This window comes from Grampus griseus (assembly GCF_964374135.1).
Source record: "Grampus griseus genome assembly, chromosome: 9".
NCBI classification, from domain to species: Eukaryota; Metazoa; Chordata; class Mammalia; order Artiodactyla; family Delphinidae; genus Grampus; species Grampus griseus.
Window position 1 is genome coordinate 7,849,088 of NC_139003.1, and position 18,648 is coordinate 7,867,735.

Here is an 18,648-nt window from a genome sequence, read left to right on the forward strand (position 1 = left end):
CACAGTCCACCATTTAATAAAAAGAATCCCATAGGATTTCAGCAGAAAGACAGTTACCCGAGATTCCAGTTCTCAAAGACCATGTTGCATAATTATAACTACAAAAGGAGAAAAAGATTCCATCAGATATTTCTGGAAAATAGCTTCCGGATCTTCCTCAGACCAGACCCAGTATCATAGGCACTTGGGTTAAAGAGCACAGACTAGGAAGAAAGACTCTCTGATGTGGGGAGAGGCACCGAGGAGTTTTCACAGAGCAACAGGTGGGCACAGACCTGCTTCCCCTTCCTGGTCCTGTCTGTTCCTTTGCTGATTCCATCTGGGTCTGAACAGCCAGGACAGCCTGGTGTGTGCAAATGTTCATCAAACCTGGAAGTCTGTGGACGTAAATCCCTGAAGCTGCACTATGCCCCAAGGATAAAAGGGCCCCGGTACCATGAGAATTGCCCTTCTCAGCTCCACTGACCCTCTGCCTTCCACGGACAGGGCAGCACTGGCTCTTGCTCAGATTCTGTTAGTTTCTGTGCCCTTGGCGAGATCAACCAGAACTCCAGCCTTTACAGGGTGGGTGGATGTGTGGCCTCTTCTGCAAAGGTGCAGACTCAAAGTTCCATAGCGCCACACAAGGCTGCTCCTTGAACTCCCGCAGGTGTTAGTTCTGACTATTCCTATTGTCCTCTGTGTTGTTACCCTCACTCTCTTACACCTTATTCTTGATATTTACCAATCCTCTGTCTACTCTGAACCCTGTCTCCTTGGAAAATAAACACATTCTTCACACCAGTCAGACTGGCCATCATTAAAAAGTCTACAAATAATAAATGCTGGAGAGGGTGTGGAGAAAAGGGAACCCTCCTATGTTACTGGTGGGAATGGAAGTTGGCAGAGTCACCAGGTAGAACGGTATTGAGATTCCCTAAAAAACTTAAAATAGAGTTACTGTATGATCCTGCAATCCCATTCTTGGGCATATAACTCTAATTCAAAAAGTTACACGCATCCCAATGCTCACAGCAGCACTATTTACAACAGGCAAGGCACGGAAGCGACCTAAATGTCCATGGACAGATGAATGGATAAGGAAAATGTGGTACATGCATACAATGGGATACTACTCAGCCATAAAAAGAATGGAATAATGCCATTTGCAGCAACATGGATGGACTTTCAGATTATCATACTAAGTGAAGTAAGTCAGAGAAAGACAAACATCATATGATGTCACTGATATGTGGAATCTACAAAAATTACACATGTGAACTTATTTACAAAACAGAAATAGACTCACAAACATAGAAAACAAATTTAGGGTTACCAAAGGGGAAAGGCGGGGGCAGGGATAAATGAGGAGTCTGGATTAATATATACATACTACCATATATAAACTAGGTGAACAACAAGAACCTACTGTAGAGCACAGGGAACCATACTGAATAGTTTGTAATAACCTATAATGGAAGAAAATCTGAAAAGTTATATATATGAGCTGAATCACTTTGCTGTACACTTGAAACGAATACAACATTGTAAATTAGCTACCCTTCAATAAGAAAAAAAATACACATCCTTCTCCCATGTTATCAGGGCAATTTATTCTCCCTCATCCTCTCTGAACAGCACTGTGGGAAGCTCTGTCTGCGTCTGCTTCCCGGTGAGCAGTCTGAGCACAGGAACCTGGATCTTTCTCAAGCTGTGCATCTACCATCTAGCGCTGTTTTCGGAACAAAGGAAGCCATTGATATTTGAAGCCAACGAAATTACACAATCACGGCTAAGATCAGCTCGCAGTGACAAGAGTAGCTAGTGATGAGCGGACAAAGAATTTATACTCACATTTCAGTTCGAGTTTGATAAAATCTGTGTTCCCCAGATTTTCAAGAAACACTCCCCGGGGGATTAATGTTTTGAAGTAGAAAGAGATGTCTGCACTGGTTTCCCCTTGGAAAGTAGAGAAGTGCAAGTAGGATGATGGGTTTGGGAAAGAGGCAGCATTCCAGTAATTCCCTGTGGAAAGAGCAAAGAAAGAAAACACGGTAATTTACACTTGATCATGGCAGTGATATAAAAGATACCCATTTTCTGAGTTTTAATACATTTCCACTGACAGTAGCCCTTGTTTCTTCTCTGCCTGCTGAGCAACATTGCACAAAATCCCCACAAACACATCTTGACTTTCCAAAAGTTCTATGTGGGTATGTATATAAGATATTTGATTCAGGACTGATAAACCTGCTAGGAGCAGTGCTGGAGGGGCTCTCAGGAGTGTATGTCAAGTGCAGAAGCCCTGCGGCACGAGGAGCTGAGGAAGCAGGCGGGGTGACCGGCCAGCCACCTCCCACCTCTCCTGTTCCAAACCCCCGAGGCAGCTGCTGTAAAGGGAGAGTCTCCTCCCCAGCCCCTTCCTCTTCCTCCCTGGGGACTCCAAGCCACACTCTGACCTGTGGGTGTTTTGGGGGGTGGGAGTGCTGAGCTGAGCCCTCCTGAGCGCTCACAATCAGCCTCTACCCTTGAACTCATGGGGTAGACACAGTTGTACCCGCCCCCCTCCCTACTCACTGCCTGGTAGTAGCCAGTGGCCCCAGGAGAAAGGCAGTTCACAGGATAAAATAAAAGCACCAAACTGGAGGACTCACATTCCATCAGAACAGATGGACCAAGAATTTAATATGACACCGAGAGCTTACTCCAGACTTTATCTCCAGGGGAGAAATTCCTCTAGAATGTGCACATTTCTGAGTACATTTGCCAGCACAGCTAGGGACCAAAATACATGGATATGCTTTAAAACAGTCATTAAAGCCTTTACCTTTAATACTAAGCCCATGTTAAGGTCACCAGGTGAGGCCCAAAATGGAGTCACTCTTGCTAAGCCCCAGGTCAGCAAAGCAAAACTTAACTGAGTTTCTGTGCTCAGTTCACCCAGAGAAGGCAGGCCCAGGCCACCCAGTCAGCTCTTGCCTGCTCAGCTCAGGGTACCTGACGCTCCAAGCCTTCCCTCTGCTCATGTAAGGGGAGCAGCCCTGCTTCAACCACCAGCATACGCCCGGTGTAACTTCCTTGTCCCTGCTCCCTTTGGTCTGTAAACATCTCTCCTTGTACAGCTCTTCGGAGCTCCTTTCTCTCTGCTAGACTGGAGGCTGCCTGATTCATGAGCTGCTGAATAAAAGCCTACCAGATCAGTAAACGGCCTGTGGAAAATTTTCTTTTAACATCTAAAATACATGTTTATTTAAAAGTTGATTTTGCCATATCTTTCCTTCAAAGAACACAATGAATCAACTACATTTACTGTTAGTTTCTATCCACAATATTTTTCCCTTCCTTTTATGCAAATAATGCACACAGGCAATAAGTTCAACTGCTACTCTTAAACAGAGTTAACTTCGCGTTGGTACTGCTATGCTTATGCCGTAAGTGCAAATTAAATGTATATTGTTGCTGTATTATGAGATATTAAAGGATCCTCATTTAATTAATTCCATAACATCTTAAGGAAAAACCCAAATGAACTTTTTGGCCAACCCAATATCAGCAGTCGGTCGGTGCAAAATATGTTTGTAAACGTCTCCATTAAGGTAAAACCAGTGGTGGTGGAGCCCACTGTTGAAGGTGTCCCAAAAGTCTTCGTGCAGTTTCAAGCTCTTTTTTAAAACACTGCAGTATCATAGCTTTCAGTAGGAGAAAAAGAGACCGGTTTCCTCTTGGGAAGAAGGATGTGATATGATATTGGTTAGAAAAATACCTGAAAAGAAAGAATCTTAGCCATGGTTTAAGTTTCTATCACCTGAGCTCTGAGCACTCTTCCCAGCTCAAGATCTGGCTTCAAGTCTGTTGAGAGGAGTTCAGTCACCTCTCCCAGCTGGCTGAAAATGAAGGTCTCTCAAGATAAAAGCTAAAGGTGCTACCCTGTCACCAATCAGAGTTCTAGGAGGGAATGAAGAGTCCCCAGGGCTGGCAGGATTCAGCTCGTCTAATGGGTGAGAGAGCCTTTTAGCAACCTAGGAGCCGGCAAGGATCAGTCCCCAGCCACGTTTCAACCTGAAGGCAAAGCAATTCTGTCTCTTTAGGCTGTATCCCCAGGACACAGATGTAATTAACATCTTAAAGTTTCAATCCAATCAAATGCTTTCTTACTTTCTGAGGTGGTGATGTATTAACAGAAGGGCAGTTGTCTAAAATGATTCTAGAAAAAAGGAGAGCTAAACGTAAAATATGTCAGTATTTATTTGAGGTCTGGCACTGGTTATTCAGACAGAAATATCCCCAGAGAGGAGAAGGACAGTTCAATCCGTTATTCTCATTTGCTGAAATATCCCTACAGACCACAATTCCATTAGCTCTCGTTCTATACTCACTAAGCAACTTTGAATTAATTTGGTCTCTGGAATGAATATATTCACAGGGAAATTACGCCTTGTACAAACGGTGGTTACCAGCCATCATTCCGGAAATGTCTGGATGACCACATATGACATCTTTGGAGTCGTCGCTTGTGGGTTGTCCCCAGTCTCTGGAGGAACTGACTAAGTCCAGATTCTTGACCAGCAACAGTGAGGACTCTACCCTGGACCTGACTGATGGCGGCAGCTGAGGTACCTACTCTGGGGAGAGTCAATGGGGCACAAGAGGAGGAGACCAGGAATTCTATTTAGATTTTTAAAAACCTCACCCTTAAAAATATTCACTTTAGTCATACTTGATAATGTACATAATATATGAGTACAGTGGAGCATGGACAGAATTCGTAAGTAAGCTTGTTGGGGTGTGAGCTTAAAGGCTTTAATGAGCGTGCGGCAGAATAAGGAAGTTTGGGTGCCGCTGTTCCAGACCCTGATGATCTTCTGTGAGGCCTGTGCTGATGAGTCTGTTGCCCAATCTCCAGGGTTTCTGGTTATAACAAAGTAACATGAGTGCTTTTTCTACTGCTCATTGCACTTACTGATGCAAGGAGCTTATAGCGTCATTACTGTTTGTTTGGTTTTTTTGTTTTGTTTTTGCGGTACGCGGGCCTCTCACTGTTGTGGCCTCTCCCGTTGCGGAGCACAGGCTCCGGACGCGCAGGCTCAGCGGCCATGGCTCACGGGTCCAGCCGCTCCGTGGCACGTGGGACCTTCCCGGACCGGGGCACGAACCCGCGTCCCCTGCATCGGCAGGCGGACTCTCAACCACTGCGCCACCAGGGAAGCCCTGCTGTTTGTTTACATTGCTCCCAGCTGACCGTAAGCTCCTTGAAAGCTGGGAGAAAACCATTTCATCTCTGCAACCTTTAGCTCCAGAACATATTAAGTACTCAATAAATAATTATTAAATCAATGGATAAATGAAACAGTTGGATAAGTTATATCCAATTCCACTCCATATGCAAAGTCTTCATGGGACAAAATCTACTTTATAGTAACCTGAGTATTAAAGATATTAAATAAATATAAATAAAAGCTAGTGCTGCTTTAGCACCTACTATAACTGGACAACAGCTCCTGCTAGCACCTCATAATTTTCTTTATCCATGACTTAATTCCTATTATTCCCTATAGACCTTATTGAACGATGCCACGCATCTGCAAGACTGATGGGCTTATAACCTTAAGGTTGTTGAAATGGCTGCAATTTGTACTGGCTCTCAAGGTCAGCACTGCAAGGGTCAAGTGACATTAGACGAGCACATTAAGTTGGGAACGAGAGTCGCTGGATGGCAAGCATGGTGCCACAGCAGGTGGCAGGACAGCCAGTGTGTACAGGCAGAGCGGGCAAGGATGGAAACTGAGAGGGAAAGCGCGAAGCAGAACAGAAGTAAACATCTGAGATGGGAGGGGCCCGTCCACAGTAACAGAACGACAAGGCAGGTGGAAAAGGGTGAGGGACCCAGCCCAGGGCAGAGGCAATGGTCAGCAAAGGCTGAGCAAAACAGTTGCGGTGAGGTTGATGGTTCTACCAGCTTGAAAACCAGCTGGTCATGTGAGAAGCTTTTAAAGTACCTTCAGGGCAAGGCCCGGACTCATCTTGGGTGGGCAGAGGAATCAGGGAGGTACCTTCAGCTGGTGCAGGAGAGTAGGGCTGGGCAGCAAACCCGGCCTTGCTGACACCCACCATCACTTCAAACCTCTGTCATTCGTAGAAAATGCAGTATCGTGCATTCATCCAAATTCTTTAACAGGCAATTACTTTAATCTCACCAGTGATAATTTAGCATGGGATTCTGACTTCAAAATTTCTAAGGATTTTTTTGATGGGCAGCAATTAATTTTAAGCCTAATTTTAATTTCTAACAACGTATGACATGTACCTGGTTTTAAAAGTCAAGTGGTGCTAGAAGGGATATAGAAAAATGCTGTTCCCTGCTCCACCCTCCCCCTAGCAAACCCAATTTCTTAGTGACAATTCTTTTTGTATCCCTGTATTTCTAAAATCTACCTGTGTCGATATTTATTAATATATGCATTTTAAACAGTCTCTACTTTCCCAGATGCCACATGAGAACCGAGCATTTTACAAGCCCACCTCCCTATTTCCTTCCTCCATATTCTCCCCAAATGGCAAAATCACAGATTTGGGGGTATGCTGAAATTCAGTATTTATATTTTTAGGACTATTTAAGTATTGTTCACTAATGAGCCAAGCAGTGAAATCTAATTATATTTTCTTTTTGTGTATAATGTTTTGTTTCTCTAGAATCGAGTTACCTATTTTTTTTCATTTACATAGTTTTCCTTCTATCTGTCATGAATTCTTTACAAATTCTCCAACACACCTGAAAAGCTCTTCTCAAACATTTCTGACATTTGATACGTCAGGCAACCCAGCAGTCACATTTTTGTGACATCCTGTGACAGGATGGGGCGTCCTGTGACAGCCCTTCGTTCTTCTGCCACTGTCCACGCTGGCTCTTCTCATGGCCTGGGACCGCCTTCTCGCCCTTATTGCAGGGGTTTCCTTCTCTGCCTCTTCAGTGTTAAATCTCCCAATTCCTGGGTCTCTCTGACTTTGGGCTTCTTTCTGGACCTACACCCTCATTTTCCTGGAGCACATTCTCAAGTAGCTTCTTGAGAAAAGGGATGTGTGAAGTCAACTTCCTAAATCCCTGCTCTTCTGGAGAGTCATTATCCTGCTTTCACATGTAATTGAGACACTCCAGAAAATTACTTCCCCAGGGAACTTTAAAGGCATTTCTCCACTATCTTCAAGCTTTCAGTGTCGTTGTTGAGAAAGTTAATGCCTTCTGATCACTACATCGCTCACATAACTGACGGGGTTCAGGACGTGCTACCCCAAAATATGGCACCTTGGGAGACTGAGCATTTCCAGCTGAAGTGATGTGGGGAATGCCAGGTGCAGAAGGACTTTCTGGGCTCCCTCTGAAGCAGGACAGGAAACTCTCATGTGAAGTTCCCCAGAGGAAAGGAGCATCCTCATCTCCAAAGAGAGAGGGGCAGAGAGGCGTCCGAGGAACAGGCCTTGCGAGGTTGCCTCCGCTCGGCTCACACGCTGTCCTGTCTCGACTTTCCGTGACTTTCTACCCTTCATCTAATGGCGCAGCACAACACTGAGGTTTAACCATTTCTCTGGGTCTTCATTTCCTCATGAAGGTTCCTGTACCATGTAAAACTTGAATACATTTGTACGCTTTTTTCCTGTTAATTAAACCCAGCCAGGACCCCTAGAGGATCGAGGAAAAATTTCTTCTCCTGCATTACTCGTATTTTTTCCTCTCTGGAAGCTTTGAGAATCTTTTCCTTTAACTCCCTTAATTGAAAGTGGACTTTGATAGTTTCTCCTGATGCCCTTTCTCAAGCACCTGTTAGTTGTATATTTATCCGTCCTTCTCTTGCCCCTTTGCGTTCCTAATTTTGATCTTTCTTCTTTGTGTTCGACTTCCTGGGACATTCCTCCAGCTTTATTTCCAACACTGCTACTGTCTTTTTATTTCGGCAATCATATTTCAAATACCCAAGTATTATTTCTTGTTCTCTGACAGTCCTCATTTTTAAAGCAGGCTGTCGTGGGTTTTGCTCAGCTGTGGATGCAGTATCTTACCTGTCCGAGAATGTTCATTTAATTATTGAAACTGTCCTTCTGTCTGTCTTCTGCGTTGTCTCCCTCTCTTCAGAGGCCCCCTTTCCTGCCCCATTGTTAGTTCGGGCTCCCTCCTCACGTTACCTTCAGTGGTTGGTGAGTCTTCCTAGGCACTCACACTGAACGGTGAAGTTCCAGAAAGCTGCCGGGCTGCTCCGTGAGTGTGCGTGTCTGGGAGTGGTGGTGATTTGCTGACCAGTGGGCTTCACCACAACGAGGAGAGCTCCCTGTCCTGTTGAAGGGCCCCCAAGTGTCAGTATCTGTGGCCTTTTATTTTTTAGTCACAGATCATTCAATTTCTTGAGAGAAGGACCCTCCAGTTTCATGAGGTGTATGCATGTGGTGGTCAGTGTTCCGGGATGCTTACATAGATTTCCATGTTTTTGTTCTATTTTAATGAAGGAGTTTCCCCCCCGCACATTCTTTGTTGCCTCCTGTCTGGAGTGTAAACCTCTCACCTCCCACGTGGGTAGAATAAGACAGTTACCAGGGTGTGGGAGGAGGTGAAGTTGGCTCTAACCGATGTTTACACAGATTTTTAACCAATCCTGTTCTGAGCCTCCCCCTCCCCCAGGCTTTGATGACTCCAATTCCTGAACCTTGTGGAATTCCTCAGCTTTCATCTGCCCATCAGCAGTCTGGACTTACCGACATTCTTGTACCGTCAGCAAGGAAGCGAGTGGACATGTGATACGCTGAGGTTCCCTCTGGGTGGGGGTGACGATGCGGTGTGGGGCACATAGGGAACACAGCAGGTGAACTCAGGGGGTGGCGCTGGCCTGTCTGTTACTTGGTGAAGCTGCCATGTGGCGGTCCACGTGCAGGCTCCAGAGTCAGACAATCTGGCTCTATCACCCTCGCCCACTGGGCAACTCTGGGCAGATTTCTCATCTTCTTAAATCTCAGTGTCCTCATTGGTAAAACGGAATAACATTGGAATCTCTTTTAAAGATGGTTGGGAATCACAGCACATCATTCATGAAATGTGCTTAGCAGGGCGCTGAGCACAAAATAACTGTTCAACACATGGTATTATCCACCACAAAACGGGGGGCTTCAGTGTCACGTTCAGTCACTGTCCAGGGCTTGGCCAAGGAGCGGGGAGGCTGGGAGAGGAGCTCCCTTCTTTTGACGTGTGACCCGACACCCTGAGCTCCTCCTGAACCCACTTCTCTGCCGGGGAGGCAGCAAACAGCCCAGGCAGACCCAGCACTCACCCACAACCCCGGCCCCTCCAGCCGCAGGCGCGTCCCTGACCCGCACCCAGCTGCCTTGTGTCCTGTTCTCCTCTTTCCTCGCTCCTCTGCTCCCTTTTCACTGGCTTTCAAAGCTGTGTGCTCCCACTTTCTTTGTCTCCTTACTGACTTTTAAAAAATGTCCATTCAGGACACACAAATGAGAATTCTCCTTGAGCCCCGGCACTGTGATACAGGGGTTTGTAGAGAAGCCATTACATAACAATCTGATGAAAGGAGTGACTGAGTAGCTAAGAAACTAGAGTTATCCAAACACTATAAACAGGTTCATCTGAACGAAGGTGACCAGAGACACACGATGGGCAGAGACGGGGAGGAGAAGCTGCGGCTGCACCTCGATGTGTCCGCCCCTGCTGTCCTTCCTTCCTCCTCAGAGGGGACACAGGTAATTAGGAAAAGGTGACACAGCACTGGCTGGAAGAGCTGGCACTAGCCTGATGTGGAGAAGACTGCGCGTGGCTCTCCCGGGTGTGGTTTGGTGGGGTGTGTGGCCTGGATGCCAGTGGGTGTTTCCATCCTCTCCCAGACGCAGCAATTTCTCCAGTCACCAAATGGCCCAGCACTGGAACGGCACCGAGAAGCGTATCTATAGCTTCTGGTTAAAATGGCAAAAGCACTTCCCAATATAAGTACCAGCTCTGAGGAGACTAATTACTCTGAACATTTTTAGTGACCCGAAGGTTAGAAAATTGGAGTATTCTGTGAGTTATGTAATGAGGCTTCTATTGTTTACTATGGCTGGGTGCTATTTACAACAATAAACCAGATGGCTTCATTTGCATGCAGATTTGAGTCTATTTGTAGAGGTGGCCTTATGGGCAGAAAAAAATTATTTCCTTAATTAAACCATTCTGTGCATTCAGGAGAGGTAAACGTAGCTTCGTTCTGCTCTCGGCCTCATTTTATAGGGCGAGCGCAACTCAGAACCAAGGGCTGCAAGTTAAGACCTGCCCTGGACTCAGCCATTCCCTCTGCAGTGTTTCATCCTCTCCAGCATGCAGTTTCCATGGCTACAACCAAAAGGGGTGATATTATAACCTTGTGAGAGGAGTCAACAGTATAAAGTTTTCACTCTGTGTCTGTGACTTGGTTCCTTTGGGCAAGAATGGGGATGGGGTCCCACACAGAAAAAGAATATGACACTAACAATGAAATATCACAAAGAGAAATTAAGGAAAAGATCCCATTTACCATCATATCAAAAAGAATAAAATACCTAGGAGTAAACCTACCTAAGGAGGCAAAAGGCCTGTACTCTGAAAACTATAGGACGCTGATGAAAGAAACTGAAGACCACACAAACAGATGGAAAGATATACTGTGTTCTTGGATTGGAAGAATCAATACTGTTAAAATGACCATACTACCCAGGGCAATCTATAGATTCAATGCAATCCCTGTCAAATTACCAATGGCATTTTTCACAGAGCTGGAACAAAAATTTTTCTAATCTGTATGGAAACACAAAATACCCCAAATAGCCAAAACAATCTTGAGAAAGAAGAATGGAGCTGGAGGAATCATGCTCCCTGACTTCACACTATACTGCAAAGCTACAGTCATCAAAACAGTGTGATATTGGCACAAAAACAGACAAATAGATCAATGGAACAGAATAAAGAGCCCAGAAATAAATCTGTACACTTATGGTCAATTAATCTATGACAAACAAGGTAAGAATATACAATGGAGAAAAGACAGTCTCTTCAACAAGTGGTGCTAGGATAACTGGACAGCTACATGTAAAAGAGTGAAATTAGAACATTCTCTAACACCATGTATAAAAATAAACTCAAAATGGATTAAAGACCTAAATGTAATACTGAATACTACAAAACTCTTAGAGGAAAACATAAGCAGAACACTCTTTGACATACATTGCAGCAATATTATTTTTGGATCCTTCTCCTAGAGTAATGGAAACAAAAGCAAAAATAAACAAATGGGACCTAATGAAACTTAAAAGCTTTTGCATGGCAAAGGAAACCATAAACAAAATGAAAAGACAACCTATGGAATGGGAGAAATATTTGCAAACGATGTGAATGACAAGGGTTTAATTTCCAAAATATACAAACAGCTTATGTTGCTCATATAAAAAACAACAAACAACCCAAGCAAAATATGGGCAGGAGACCTAAATAGACATTTCTTCAAAGAAGACATACAGATGGCCAACAGGCACATGAAAAGATGCTCAATGCTGCTAATTATTAGAGAAATGCAAGTCAAAACTACAATGAGGTACCACTTCACAGTGGTCAGAATGGCCATCATCAAAAAGTCTACAAATAATAAATTCTGGAGAGGATATGGAGAAAAGGGAACCCTCCTACACTGTTGGGGGGAATGTACATTGGTGCAGCCACTATGGAGAAGAGTATGGAGGTTCCTTAAAAAATAGAGTTACCGTATGATCCTGCAATCCCCTCTTGGACATATATTTGGAGAGACGAAAATTCTAATTTGAAAAGATACACACACCCCAATGTTCACTGCAGCACTATTTACAACAGTCAATACACAGAAGCAACCAAAGTGTCCATCCACAGATGAATGGATAAAGAAGATGTGGTATATATACAATGGAGTATTACACAGCCATAAAGAAGAATGAAATAATGAAATTTGCAGTAACATGGATGGACCTAGAGATTATCATACTAAGTGAAGTAAGTCAGGCAAAAAAAAGGACAAATATCATATGATATTGCTTATATGTGGAATCTAAAATAAAACTTATTTACAAAACAGAAATAGACCCACAGACACAGAAAATAAACTTATGGTTACCAAAGAGGAAAACCAGGGGGAGGGATAAATTAGGTGTTTGAGGTTAACAGAGACACACTACTATATATAAAATAGATAAACAGCAGGGACCTACTGTATAGCACAGGGAACTATACTCAATAATTTGTAATAACCTATAATGGCAAAGAATCTGATATATATATGAGTTACTTTGCTGTATTCCTGAATCATTGTAAATCAACTATACCTCAATTTAAAAAAGTTTAAAAAGAATATGATGGTGAAACCCCAAAGGTCATGATGCTCACTTGGGGAGCTTCCTGCACTGCTGTGAGCTGACCGATAGCTAGACTGGGTATGTGTGTGGTAAAACTGAATTGTTCTCAATCAGTCATGAAAACTCACATATCAAATCCATTAATGGTACATTTAAACGTTAACGGTACAGGGACTTTCCTGGTGGCACAGTGGTTAAGACTCTGTGCTCCCAATGCAAGGGGCCCAGGTTTGATCCCTGGCCAGGAACTAGATCCCACATGCATGCCACAACTAAGAGTTCACATGCCACAACTAAGGAGCCCGTGCCTCAACTAAGGAGCCCGTGAGCTGCAACTAAAGAGCCCGCCTGCTGCAACGAAAGGAGCCCATGTGCCACAACTAAGGAGGTGAGCCACAACTAGGGAGCCCACCTGTCACAACTAAGACCCAGCGCAACCAAATAAATAAATAAATAATTAAAAAAAATGTAACGGTATTTAAGAGGTCATTCTATTTCCGTTTTTTTTTTCCAGTACACGGGCCTCTCACTGTTGTGGCCTCTCCCATTGCGGAGCACAGGCTCTGGATGCACAGGCTCAGTGGCTATGGCTCACGGGCCTAGCCGCTCCGCGGCATGTGGGATCTTCCCGGACCGGGACACGAACCCGCATCCCCTGCATCAGCAGGCGGACTCTCAATCACTGCGCCACCAGGGAAGCCCTCTACTTCCTTTTGAATGCTTGAAACAGCTGTGTGTGCTCGGATGTTTGGAGGTGGGGAGCAGGTCTAAGTTCTCTTGTAAAGCTCTTCAGGGTCTCTACCTTAGATCCCTAAATCTCCTCAAACTTTCCTTACTGGGTCTACGGGTTATTCCTGAATCATCCTAAGTATACTGAGGTTCAAATTAAAAATTAATAACCAGAACTGGAGAGATGAATAATTAAGTATGTGTGTAATGGAAGCATGTGGGCTTCCTGCTCTTGGGTAAACCCCAAAGTCTTCTGTGTGATTGATTCCAAAGAATGAGGGAATAGCAAGACTTAATCTCTCATATTCCTGTGAGTAAGGGGTTGCAGGAAGATCTATTTGATTTAGCAAAAATAAAACTTTGTAGATCAAATTTATATCCACTACATGCAGGTTGGTATGGAAAATATTTCACATGTACTGTATGTACATGTACATTTCACATGTACACTGAAATGGCCATGAGAGGGTGACTCTGCAGATGGCCCACCTTTTAAAGCCTTGTGTGTCCCCGGCATGAATCCTCTGCCTTTCTTTCTTTTCCTGAGTGATTTCCTATGCTTCATCATTTTAAGTACTAACCTTAGGTCAATGATTCTCAAATTTATGCATACGGGTAGATCTCTAGTGTGAGGTTAAGATTAACATATGCATTTCTTACTAGACAACTTTACCTTGATTTACAAGTACCTCAAACTCTAAATGACTGAAAGTGAACACGTATTTCTTCCAAATTAACTCAACTTGCAGTATTCTCCACTTTGGAACTGTTTCTACTTTGCCACCTAAGCCAGAAACATGGGAGTCATTGCTGGGTATGCAATCCACCCCCGAGGCCTGGTAATGGCTCCTCTGAAATATCCTGCGGTGTGTTCCTCCCCTCTACTCTTTCCGCTGCCTTGGCTCGACTGTCATCTCTGCCTGAATCCTGCACTAATTTTTGGTTCTGCTTCCAGCGTTGGGATCTCATATCCATTCTTTACAAAGCCAACAGTGAAATCTCTCTAAAGCACAACTGACTGTGTCACTCTCGTGAGCAAAACCCCTAATGGTTCCAAATGCCTCCGGAATGCAGTGCAAGCTCCCTGATGTGGCGTATGAACCCAATTTCTCCAGCCTCTTTTCTCCCTATCCCGTGCCTTAGAATGTAAGCTCAGCCACACGCAGCTGCCCAGTTTCCATGGGCTGCAGGGCTGGTATGGACTCATCTTTATTTGCATAGTTTTCTCCTTTTGGATTATCCTTTCTCCATCTGTTCCTCTCCCATCCTCCCAACTCACCCACTGCATCTGGCCTGACTCCTTCTCGTCTTTTAAGGCTCAGTTCAGGTGTCCCCTCCCCAGGTGGGTGCAATGCACTTTCCCTGAGCTCCTGTGACATCTTGAATCTATCGTTGTGCCCAACTTAAAGTATTATTATAATTACTTTCCTATGTTCCCGTCCTCTGCTAGGCTGTGAATTTCAGAGAGCAGAGATCATATTTTCTATTTCTTTCTCCCTGTAGTATGCAGCCTGACACACAGAGGTGATCAATATGTGTTTCTTAAGTGAAAAAATGTTTTTCTAAAAATAATTTGCAGCACTGATAATCCCACTACCAGTTATTACCATTTCTTGATGTGACCATCTGCAAAGCCGACCTTCTACAGTTTCAGAATTGGAGTTATTTAGCCCACAGGGACAGAAGCTTTTCTAGGTTTGGCATTATTTATTTGGACGTCTAGGCACATTCAGTATTTCCCTTCTTGGAGATCTGATGTGCACAGAGGTCACTTCTGCCTTTACTAGGTCTCCCTTTGCTGTCCACCTCCTCATATCTTTTTCTCTCTTGGTATAATTTTAATTCATGGTCTAATACCATTAAGCTCCATTTCATGATCCGCCCTGCTGTCACGAAGGATGGTCCTGGCAGGATGGTAAAGACGGCTGTGCACGTAGGCACCTTCGGGCACTGTGCAGAGAAGGAGGCTATAACGAGAGTGGCCCTTCCGTATTGATAAACTACAAAACCCCCAGAACCCCACAGCCATAGGAAAACAGATTTTGTATCAAATCCATTAGGTGAGTAAAATGTGGAAAAAAGCTGCCCATTTCAGCAGAATGGTAGATGTGAACATCGTAAACTGTGCTACCCGGCAGACTAATGGATTGCTACGATCTGTACAATTATGCTACACAAATCAGTTTCTTGTTGGTGCTTCTTTTCATTACAGGAAATAAAAAGATTCACATGTCCTATTCATCGATAACTGTTGTTTTCCTATTGAAAACTGCCACGGTCCTCGTGTCTTCAGGAATGGGATCAGTAAAGCAACCACACAACCCACGATGCAAAGTGAAGGACATGAGCACAGGAATGTCAGCTTTTGACACCTGTTCTGTAACTATATATAAATAAGCCTGTTTGTAAATTAGAGAAATAGCTCCTTGGTCACAAGATCGTGGTAACGAGGTAAAGCGACAGTGGCATGCAGAAGCATTATGAAACACCAAAGAACCATAAAGAGGCAAAAAAATTCCTTTGTGCCTCTATTTAGTAATAGTGATAGAAAACGAACATGCATTTCTATGTATGTAGGAGCCAGATAATTGGTTTGGATTTATACATAACACGCTGCAGTTTCTTGCCAACACATAAAACAAAACTATAAGATAAAACCCGGGAAGAAAGGAGCACAGTTGAAAGAAAGCCTGAAAACAAATCCCATTCAGTGGCTAAGTGAAAGTAATTTCTAATACGAACGTGAATAGTGCATCAAAGCTGAAATAAGCATTCAGACACTAAGGATAAATAGAACACAACTGAGAACACGATTCATTTTGTGACTGTGATTCTTTGTTGTTGCTTTCGTAGTGTGAGGCTGGGGTGTGTAGACACTGAGCTTTGGTCTGATCACCGGGGTAACGATTGCAAAGTGGAATTCAAGCTGATTGTAGAGGACGCACATTGGTCTGTGATTATGTAAGACTACAGGAGTTTTAGAACTTTGTGTCACATAGTTAGATAATAAAGTGAGTGCAATGGCATCCAATATGTTGATTTAGAACAGTGTTAATTTCAAAGGAATCTGGGAATTTGTATGAGGGCAGGATGGGCGGCCTGAGTGGTGACCAGATGCCGAAGTGGCTTGAAGGGTGAATAGCGGGATCCCCAGCAGATGCTGCTGAGCGTGTGGTTATCACACCCCGAGGGCACGTGCCAACTGCACCGAGGGTCCAACGGGGCCGCAGCATAAAAGGTTTCCACCGAATGCAGAGGTACTGCTGCAGTCCTACATGGCAGAACCTCACTCCACATTTATTGAGCAAAATGTGGTACAAAAGTACACTCCCGGATGATGAAATACTAAAGAAGTCGTTACAATGAAATTCGGTATGACATGACACTCTACGATCAGACTTAACACTTTCTACTTCGAAACGTCCAGTTGTAACATGGAGGTTTTGGTCTCACTCTTGTTTTTGAGGTTATTGAGAGCAATGGGAAGGCTGTCTGCCCATAATCGAGCTGCTTGGGAATCTCAATATTTAAAAAAGTGAATTTAGATGATAACACAAAGCAGGAGTTAAAGTTTGAACTGCCACTGCCTGGCGCTGTAGGTTAGGCTAATTTGAAACAGAGTAGATGGTGCCGTAATCTGGGGTTTGAAAGCAATTATTTCCAACAGCCTGGCAGCCACCCAGAGCACAGCAGCTTTGAAACATGCTGCATTCTGACCTTTTCTCCGTCTTGGGCTCCGGAGAAAAAACGGAGGTTTCAAACATCAGATTGGAAGGTGCACAAACAGAGCGCTGAATGGATTCTGATGGAACCAATCTCACATTTCACCTTTCCAAACTTTATGGGAAGTTTACGGGGATTTATTGTTTCAAGAACAGAAGGACATTTTACCTACAGATGCAGGGGAATAAAGTTCAAGTACATTTAGTATTGGAGGATGGTTGCTTTATTGCCGTCTAATTAACCAACTAACTAACAGTGATGCTGCAAAACTTATTTTTACGGTGAATTCTCTCTGGCCACAGGCAAACTTTTCTTCACTAATACTTATTCTGTTAAGATTCTGGACTTCATAGTTATTAATACTTATTAATAGTTAACTTTATAGAGTTATTAATAATTGTTAGTAGTAGCTAAAATCTATCAAACCATGTTTCAAGCAATGTTTCAGTACAGGCATTATCTCAGTCTTCACAACATCACTTGAAGTGCTAGCATTACCTCCATTTTTCCTATGAGGAAACTGAGGCACAGAAATTTTAACGTGAACGCTCAGAGTTTCATTATAAACCCACGTCTAATTTTAAATGGAGTATAATCTATAATCTATAAAATAATGAATCACTACGTTGTACACCTGAAACTAATACTACTATAAATCTACTTCAATTAAAAAAACAAAATTCAGGTCTCATGGTTTCAATACCAATGCTCTTTCCACAAAAAATCCTGTCCCTCTTTTCTATAAAGCACTTCCCTCTCACTCCCCTACAGCCCTCAGCTTTTCTTATAAATAGAGATTAACCCTCAAAACATTTCTATGGGATCTTGTACTGGCTTCCTTGCATCTGAAGGGAGCCTGAAGATGCTACTGTGTTCCCATCTTCAAATTTCAGCTGAAGGAGATTCAGAGGAGATTCTTCTGTAAGGTTCAGGTAGTCTGGGGAGAAGACAGCCATGTTCTGCCTCATATCTCTATTGAGAACCTGCTGTTTGTCACGCACAGCTCTAGACTTCATGGGAGATCAACATCCAGGGACCTCTTAATTGTGTCTCTCTCCAACATCATCCTGTTCTACTCTCTCCTTTGCTCACTAGGCTCCGGCCACACCAGTCTTCTTTCTCTTCTTCAAAATACCAAGCTTTTTCCAATCTCTGACCTACTTCTTCTCCCTGGAATGCTTCCTGATATTCTCACTACTCAGCAGTCAGTCACCTCCTCAGAGCCAATGTCATCTTTTCAAAGAAATGGAAAATCCGCACTCAAGGCATCCTGAGTCATTCCCGCTGGATTTCATTTTCATAGCATGTATCACTATCTAATACATCTATATATACATTAAGTTTACTTATTTATTGACTGTCTTTCCTCAACTAGGATATAAAGTCCGTGAATGCAAGTGCTTTGCCTGCTTTGTTATCTGTTGTGTTTCTGGCACTTAGACCTTGCTTGGCACATAGAAGGTGCTCAATAAACATTGTAGAATGAATGAGACATACAGCCTTGGGCCCACCAGTTTGGGAACTGTGGGTCTCGTAGTCTAACAGCCAAGGAAGGCTTCAAAAGATCAACGTCTACCCGGAGATGGAGTTGCTATTTGCCTAAATCAAGCCTTGTTATTATATTAGAGATGTGATGAGCTCAGTAATATTTATTGAAGTTATTTAGAAAGAGTAGCTTAAAAATGATTTCATATGACAAAATGCTAACGGTATTTTAATTTATTCTTTATATACCTTGTCAAAGTATTTATGATTTTTTTTCAAGTGACTTTGAGCTGAGTTTACATAATTTCTGGTTGCATGTGACACACTGAGAGAAGATTCATAGCACTGAGGTGG

The 18,648-nt window shown here is 43.5% G+C and overlaps 1 protein-coding gene across 1 annotated transcript in view; it reads right to left on the reverse strand.

Annotated features, from left to right (window-relative positions):
- The window catches only part of CNTNAP2 (contactin associated protein 2), a gene marked incomplete at both ends in the record, with an annotated part of 2,009,686 nt that overhangs the window by 254,314 nt on the left and 1,736,724 nt on the right, over window positions 1-18,648 (reverse strand). Inside the window, one exon of the mRNA XM_082661728.1 lies at window positions 1,834-2,004. Within this exon, the coding sequence (XP_082517854.1) occupies window positions 1,834-2,004 (171 nt within the window). The remainder of the gene's footprint in view (window positions 1-1,833; window positions 2,005-18,648) is intronic.